The sequence below is a fragment of the Plectropomus leopardus genome, chromosome 4 (assembly GCF_008729295.1).
Source record: "Plectropomus leopardus isolate mb chromosome 4, YSFRI_Pleo_2.0, whole genome shotgun sequence".
In the NCBI taxonomy this organism is placed as follows: Eukaryota; Metazoa; Chordata; class Actinopteri; order Perciformes; family Serranidae; genus Plectropomus; species Plectropomus leopardus.
Window position 1 is genome coordinate 17,312,354 of NC_056466.1, and position 8,683 is coordinate 17,321,036.

Sequence of the window (8,683 nt, forward strand, 5' to 3'; positions counted from 1 at the left end):
AAATGGTGAAAAAATGGCATAAAATGTCATGTCCCCAAAACAGGTGGAAACACCTGAAAACGGCATAAAATAGTGTGCTGAGACACGCTATGGCATAGAATGCTGCCAAAAATTTACAAAAACACCATAATATGGCTTTTCAAAAAACATCATTAAATAGCATGTCAAAAAAAATATATTATATTTTCATGCCAGTTTGGAAGACTTACTATACTACGATGTTTTTAATGCCGTTCTTGCTGACATACTACACTAGGACGTTTTAATGGTATTCTGGACAACATACTATACTATGAAATTTTTCATGACATTTTGGATGATACATGACATTTTAAAGGGGTTTTGGGTTAAATACACTGCTAGAACATTTTCATGTTGTTTTGGACGACACACTATACTATGACAGTTTTTATACCACTTTGGAGTACATACTATGCTATGTAGCTTCTATGACAATTTTAAGCCATTTTCGACGCGTTACTATACTATGGCGCATTTATGCCTATTTGGACGATGTTGAACATGTTTTCATGTTGATTTGGAGGACATTTTTGACGTTTTAATGACATTCTGTACTGTACTATGAAATTTTTCATGCCATTTTAGACGTCATAGTATACTATGATTTTTTTTTATGTTGTTTTGGTCACCATGGTATAATAATATGATGTTTTCTGATGGCTTTTTCTAGCTATTTTGAAAGACATGCTTTACTTTGACTTTTTTGAGCAATATTGGAAAACATGTCATTCTATGGATTTTTTGCAGCATGATGAAAGACCGGCTATAGTTTTTCTTTGTGCTGTTTGGTGTGAAAATGTGTTTGTTATTTCAGGAGACATGCTATACTATGTGTTTTTCACTCTATGTTTAATGAAATGCTATCCTTTGTTTTTTTTATGTTGTTCTGGATAACATGCTATACATTTTTACGCTATTTTGTACGAAACCAGAAACACAGTAAGAACGTTAAATTTGGGAAATTTTATTAACTATCTTTCAAAACAAAAAAGAAAGGGGTGGGCTGTGAGGTACATTTGAGTGAAATGGTTAGTTGGCATACGATAAAGGAGTACCTGCAAGCAACTTGCAACCTGGATTAAAATTGACAAAAACAACAACAACAACAACAACAACAACAACAACAACAACTAATAACCATACAGTGTGGAGGCACAATACGGTGAGTGTGGGCTGGGTTCGAGAAATTTAACAAAATGGAACAATATTTTGCACCAACTGAATTAAACACACGGATTCCTCTCAGGGGTGCGTATGCCTATATTGAGAACCATTTTGCAAATAACAGAATATTATTATTACAATTAAAAAAACAGAGGCATTTACATGCTTGATTCACAGAAAAAAAGTGGGATTTAGTATTTTCATCAATGCCGGACTAGCATGATAAACAAAAAAGAAAAAAAGAAAACGAGACAAACTTTGGTTCGGGTGATTTGGTAGCTGTGCAAACACTTGTAGAATCAGCGTCAACTTCTGTTCCCAAAATCAGCTGAGCTCATCTCCATCACGGTTTCTCCGCATAGATCGGCATTTACAAAGTGATCAGGTATTAGTGATTGGCGTGTCACCAGGGCATGCAGGGGTTTGGGCAGTCACGGATATACGACTCCAGTGTTCCCTCTGACACTTGCATCAGTGTTGTGTATGTCGTCAACTGTGAGAAACCCAGTGAGGAAAAGTTATTTACGCTGACCTAACGTTTTAAATTAATAAATGAAAACTGACTCACCTTGTTAAGCACTGGTTTGGTTGAGAGGACATCATACATGGTCTTCAGTGAGATATTCTATAGAAAAGAGACAGACTGAAGGCGTCATACCACTTTGACAAATAAGAACATAACTCCTCCGTCTACTTCAGACCTAAAATCACATGACTGAGCTTTGACTGCATCTAATAACAAATACCTCTTCTAATCAGAAATCTGTCCGGTTCTGTAAAAGAACTGGTCTTTCTACTTTACTTTAGTTTTTCCATTTTATGCTACTTTACACTTCCACTACACAGAGGCAAGTTATTGTAGCCTGTACTCCATTTTATTTTGACAGCTGTTGCTACCTAGTTACCGTTTACATATTCAGATTTAAACAAAACATAGTAATATTTAACAATAACCAATCATTACAGTCTGATGGATTATTATAGTATACGGCACACTGCAGTTAAGTAATTAAATTTAGCTCAACCTACCCGCTACATAAGTGATGCTTACATAATAATGTGTCAATAGTTAAAATACAAAAATAAAATGTATTGTCCTTGAATGGGCCATCTTGTACAGTAGTACTTTAACTGTGATAAGTATATTTTTGTGCTAATACTTATGTGCAATTTTATTGGTATTTCAGTTCACATGCAGTGCACACTGCATATAAATTATATAAAATATTACAAAGACAGTACAGAATTTGCAAACACAAAAAAATGCTAAAACTATAGGATGCTTTGAGTAAATATACAGTATAAATATCAAGAAAGTGACAGAGCTGCTTTATATGGTAGTCTAGTTAATGACATGGCACATTAGCCATTACTGTAGCAAAGCGTTAAAAGGATTTTTATCATGTGACCTGTGCATAATAAATGACAGGTTGCCAGCTCGTATGGCTCAAGTTATTTGGGCTTGAACAGAAAACTTAACGTGCAACATTGCTATAACCTCCGTTCATCTGTGCTCCTGAGTGCTTATTTTGTTTATATGCTTGCTGCGTCACATGAACGTTGGGCACATATACTGACGCAATGACGTCCAGAAAGTTCCAGCACATTGTCTGAAATCTCGTTCAGTAATTCCCTATATAGTTCACCATTTAATACACACCATACAGAGAATAGTGAGTGAGTGAGTAGACAGTTTTTGAGCACAGCGAGAGTGGAGGAGAGTCCTCCAAGAGAACTGTTCTTTCCCAAATATAGACAACACTGTAAAATTAGTGAAATTCAAGAATAAGGAATATTTTTACTCTGTGGTATTGCTACTTTTACTCGAGTAAAGACCTGAATGCTTGGTGTGCAGGGTACTCACCGTTTGTGCGGTCAGGTTCATGCACTTCATGGCAGGAGTTCTGCGATCATCCAGAAACAAAGGCTCCTTCCAGTGATCATAGTTTGTCTCCAGAACATACCACCGGCCCAGCTTGAGGTCAATCCTGAAATACAGTAATTAAAAACCTCAACATGTGCCATCCAGCTAAGCAACAGATTTGTGGATTAGAATCAGGTGATCTGAAACCAAAGCTGTCATCAGTTCCTTGTTGGCCAAATGATGTTACACAAGAAAAACACGAGAAATGCTGCATCATTGTGACACTAGTACAAAAGAGCAGACACAAAAGACGCACACATAAATGTCAGTCAGGCCCAAAATAAACCACTGCTACATTTCACTGTCATTTAGTGGGTTTGTGTCAGTCGATATTTTTCATTCAAACATACAAGATGAGATTAAGCATTTATAAAGTAAACCACAGACATTTCTAAATTCAGGAACTGAATTGTTGACACATAATGCTCTGAAAAAGCAGAATATGCTCCAGTGCTTACTCCAGGACATCAATACTGAGTTCTCTGGACCGGGTGATGATGCAGCCCTGGCCTGTCTGGTTTCCTCCGAGGATGAAGTAAGCTGGAGCCAGCAGCTTTGTCTGAGCCAGGCGGGTTTTGGCTTCCTCGTAGCTGGTGAGAATGGGATAAGACTCATTGTTGGTACAGAGACATCGTGGCCTGACATGGCGAGGCAGCGTTCAGTTTTCATGCAAATTTGGATTAAAAAAAAAACAATTGAATTCTGCTTTAACTCTTAGTTCTTGTAAAACTTTGTCTAAAACTTTTCTGTTTTCTTCTGTCTTTTATTAAGTGGGACTACACAGCTCATGTGTTGCACTATAGTCTTTATTCTCCTAATTAATTTGCTTTATTCAGATTGAGCTTTTTTGAAATCTTCCATTTTATTTCACTCTTTTAAATCCAATTATTTAGTCATTTCACTTAAACTTGTGTTTCTTCTTTAAAGCAAATTTTACGTATTTTGTAAACCATCTGAATTTCTTTGTTGTTGAGCTGTGCAATAAAAATAAACTTTCCTCAGAACTGATTACAGCATTTTATTTTTCAGGATGCAAACGGACTCTGTGGAGCTTTCATTGTAATAAAAAAGTACTTGCAAAGCCTATTCTTTCTCATTTTTTTAAACCTGCACTCTGTACATTAGCTTATGGCCTTCTTTTTCTTCTGTACTTTTGCACCGAAACATTTTACAGCACATCAGACACAGATATGCATTATTGTCCTCCAAAAAATGGACATCAAATGATTACTAAGCTTGTGATGCGCTTTTTTTTTTGTCCCCATATGCATGAACCTGGAACACGAGATACAAATAATACAGAGACACTAGAGGATAAAAACTAGCAATGTACCGTTAAATATGAAAGAAGCTCACCTGTTTGCATTTTCGAGGACAGAGCGAGTGAGGAAGCTCATCCACATCCCGTCTCTCTGTCCCAGGATCCACTCCAGGATTCCTGCATGTGAACAGATATACATGATGACACATCATCTCTAATGCCTATAGAAATATTACTGAGGAAAAACTGTTTATCACTCACCAATGTATCCTCCATCAAGGCTGAAGCGCTCATTCATAGTCAGAGTGAATATTTTCTACATGTATGAGGGGAAAAAGAAAAATCTTTTTAATCTTTCTTATATCCAGAGCTGTGTAAGAAGTATACAGATTTTATATGATGTTTTATGCTGATTGAATCAAGTTAAAATACTAAATGACTTACAGGCTTGATGCCGGTCAGCATGCCAACATATCCAGCGAAGTTTGTCGACTTAAAGAGAGTCTGGTTATTTCTCTTGAAGTCCAAGTTGACCACCAGAGGCTTCAGCTTATCACTAATGATCCATGACTTGTTTTTCACATCCCAGCTGTGAAGAGGGACAAGGCCGTCTCGTGAGATGTAATTTTACCAGATGTGAGTCAAAACTATCAACCTTAAAAATTTGTGACTTAGGGGATGACTCTTACCCCATAAATAATCCAAAATCCAGATTTCTACCATGAATGAGGTTACCTGTAAGAATGCACGACCCAAAAGCAACATCAGTACTGATGTAGAATTATTTAAATTAAAGGAATACTTCACCCTACAAATGACCATTTTGTGTATCCATTACTCAGCCTGTTACATTAAATACAGAAAGAAACAACTCGTTTGAGAGAGAATAATCCAAGTTTCATGTATTCAGTCGTATGCTTGGTACTTCCACAATAGTCAGCCCTTTCCCGAGAGGGAGGTTGAACAGGAGTTTCTGGTCTTCTGCTGCTCAGTTCGTTTGTGTTATAGTGTGACTGTGTTGTTTTAAAGGATTAATTCTGATTCACCAGAGTCACAAAATAACACTTAACTTCCAATCAGGGCAGCGGCAGACCAGCAGCTCCCGTGTTCAGCGAGGTAAAATTACTCTTTTTGTCAATGAAGTCTGTTTTTAAAGAGCAACAAGTTTCACTTGGGAAGTACCGAGCATACGACTGGATAAACTAGACTCGAATTCAAGTACACAAGCTGCGTGAGAGTTTGTAAATCGATGTTTTTATATAGTTCAAAAGTTGTTAAACATGGCCCATCAAGGCTTTTGTCAGGGGTGAGTAACTGATATACAAATAGTCATTTGGGGGATGAAGTATTCGTTCAGTCAATCTGACTTTGGATGATGACTCACCCTTACTGTCCTCTGCAACAACTGATGTGCACACAGTGAACACCTCATAGAAGATGTTGAACAAGACGACTTCACCTAGGTTATAAAAATAAAGAAAAACAACAGAGGTCAATAAAGGGACATTTCTAAAAAACAGTTAATTGGTCGTTTGTGTTTTCTTACCAAGAGGAACCCCTGAAACAGCTGCAATTCCTTTGATTTCATCACCGAAAGGGTGTGGGAGCGTGTTCGCCATCAGCGGCTGCAGAACATTAGAAAAACTCACTGCAGTCATAAAGCCTTTCATGACTATAAAATATGGCAGCTGTGCAGAACAAAAACATAAGAAAGAGAGAAGTAACACTCACCAGCATTACGTCAACCAGCTCGATCAGCCTTCCGCTGGGAACAAACGCATTTGCCAAGTCTTTGATGGCCTGAATCATGTCGATCAGCTGAAAACAAAGAGATCATGAGTAATAAAAAACAAATACTTCCGGGAGACTAATTCAAAGTACTTGGCAGCGTTCTTACCTCAGCTTTTTTGTCAGTAATCACAGCTGTCCATCTCTTGCTGGGCGGTAAGTCGAGGTCCACTGTGTACCAGCTGACAGCCCCTCTGAACCTGATTAGAAAGGAAAAGCTGTAAAACGACTGACGCATAACAATGCAAATGATAACATCACATTCACAACATCACTGACTAGACGTGATCTCTATTCATCTGTTTTGGATTCACTTGAGATGTCATGCCTCTGGAGTAGCTGAAGAAATGCAGGACATTTCTATCTGAAAAGTAAATTACAGTTGAGTCAAATCTAAGTGGGAAAACGAAAGATATATTAGTTTAACAAATATAGATGTGTTATATATATTTGTTAAACTAATTTTAACTATTCCTCAAACAAAAATCCCCCACATTTTCTGGCCTAAGCTTCTCCGATGAGCCATTTTCTTGCTTTTCTCTGTTTTATATCACAGTAAATTCTGTGTATTTGGGGCTCATTGAAGGTCTTTTGCACTAATTATTGGCAATCTATACACTGACCAATGAATGGATAAGTCAAAAAATGAGCAAGAGGTTGATCAATAATTAAAGTAAATGCTGAAGCCCTATTTTAACTTCTTAAAACTGACCGTGGAGTTAATAGACCAATGCACTTAAAAAGGTGTTCTGCCTTCAAGTGTTGCTGGAAATGTGATTTTGAGTTTTTTACAACATCCTACAGAATAAACAAAATATGCCTCTCACATCTTTCACTTATCTTCTGATACATCTCTTTATATTAAATTATGTAGATTTTCTTCAAAATTATGTAGATTTGGAAAAATGTCAGGAAAAATATTTTTAATTTTTCTAATTATGTATTTCAAACTATGTTTCATCATTATTGGTGTTTTCTACACATTTTTATCAGGTCATTTCCTGATTTGCTTTTTTGTTTTAATGTCCTTTTCTTTTTTGATGACTTTCTTGGGTTTTTTGGTAACTTGATAACTAATTCATGTCTAATTTTTGGATTATTTCATCCTAAATTGTTCATCACCTTCTTCCCATGTTCTTCTTTTTTTGAAAGAAATCGAGCCAATTTGCTTATGTTTCAAAGGGTTAATAATGAACATGCATCTTATCTGATCTTTTTTTTGCAGCAAAGGCATTGTAATATCTGGTTTCGAAAACAATCAATCAAACAATGTGTATCCAGTGAGGTTATCAGAGTTCAGTTACAAAACAAATCAGTGACTTACACAAGTGTCGGTGCTAACAAAGATAAAACACCAAACACACCAAACTTTACAGACTAATGTTACTTACGTGGGGCCGTTTGGTGGGTACATCCCCGCCCGACAGTCTTCTGTATACTGCAAATAAACACAAATAAAACGGTGAAAACAGCAGTGATGTTGACACAGTTAGATAACACTCTCGAAATTTGTCAAAATAAAGCGGTTACACAGCGCAAAGATAAGGCAGAAATGAGGCTCACCGGTGGAATAAACTGTGTCGTTACGACAGAAAATAAAGCCGCTAAAATGAAGAAAACACAGTGACCCATTTTTGGAGGATTTCACTCAAACCGGTGCGGCAGCTGTCAGTGATGAAGTTTACTGCGGAAGCTGCTGCTGTTTACCCCGTGACAGTGACCGGACTTTTATACAAGCGAGGGAACCCGGAAGCTCTTAAAAGGGACAAAAAACGCCTCTTGTGAAAACAAACGAGTACATTTTTGCGTGTTTTACACCGCTTCAAAACACAATATATATATATATTTTTTGAAAACCATGAGAGTGGGAAGCTTAAACAAAAAGAGTAACGAAGTGAAATAAAACACCCCTCGAAATTGATGTGCAGTGGTTGTTTCCATGCGGAAGTGAAAATAAATAACATGACCGCTCGTTTGGATATGGTTTCCTCCTTCAGCTCTTAAATAAAATCTGCCTGAATGTATTTGTCTCTCGCCGGTTTGCTTCAGAGTAACTTTATATATGTGTTGCAATAATATGTTTAATGACATATCAGACGCTACATAACCACGTGTGTAAACAGACGCCTATTCACATACTTGTATATAATGTTGTGTTGTATTTTAATATACTGTGATATTACCCCGCCTGGTGTCGCTCAAAAAATAAATAAATAAATAAAAAATAAAGATGTTTGATCTCAGAGGGAAAATAACGGTAAAATAAATAAATACAATTTGACAGCCTTAGTTGCTGGTTACTTTTCTGACAAGACAAACATTGGACATAAAACATGATTATTATATATTATATTAAATACCGTACGTTGTAACGTATTAAAACCAGTGATCATCTATTTGGCTTGTGATCTTTTACTGATAAATTGTGTCTACTTGTGGACTTACATCTCACAGTTCAGATGTCTGAGTTCTTCAGTTGCACTCACATCAGTCTCCCCTCTCAATGTCTCAGATAGTTTCATTTG

At 36.8% G+C, this 8,683-nt stretch overlaps 1 protein-coding gene across 1 annotated transcript; it reads right to left on the bottom strand.

The window, feature by feature from the left end:
- Positions 1-969: 969 nt before the first annotated feature.
- Positions 970-7,862, bottom strand: asah1b (N-acylsphingosine amidohydrolase (acid ceramidase) 1b). Its single transcript, XM_042485849.1, has 14 exons — positions 7,722-7,862; positions 7,550-7,596; positions 6,268-6,358; positions 6,102-6,188; positions 5,917-5,995; positions 5,755-5,829; positions 5,060-5,105; positions 4,815-4,959; positions 4,632-4,686; positions 4,466-4,547; positions 3,568-3,699; positions 3,050-3,173; positions 1,754-1,810; positions 970-1,678 (listed from the first exon to the last, which is right to left on the bottom strand). Exons 1-14 carry the CDS (start codon positions 7,788-7,790, stop codon positions 1,589-1,591), a joined length of 1,179 nt encoding a protein of 392 aa, XP_042341783.1. The 5' UTR covers positions 7,791-7,862; the 3' UTR covers positions 970-1,588.
- Positions 7,863-8,683: the final 821 nt, after the last annotated feature.

What these genes read in the sequence shown, in the direction of transcription:
- asah1b (XM_042485849.1), bottom strand. Translation starts at nt 7,790, where the DNA reads ATGGGTCACTGTGTTTTCTTCATTTTAGCGGCTTTATTTTCTGTCGTA. An exon ending in TGTTGCAGAGGACAGTAAGG is followed by an intron (nt 5,106 to 5,754) that starts GTGAGTCATCAT and finishes GCATTCTTACAG; the next exon opens with GTAACCTCATTCATGGTAGA. An exon ending in TGAACCTGACCGCACAAACG is followed by an intron (nt 1,811 to 3,049) that starts GTGAGTACCCTG and finishes TCTTTTCTATAG; the next exon opens with AATATCTCACTGAAGACCAT.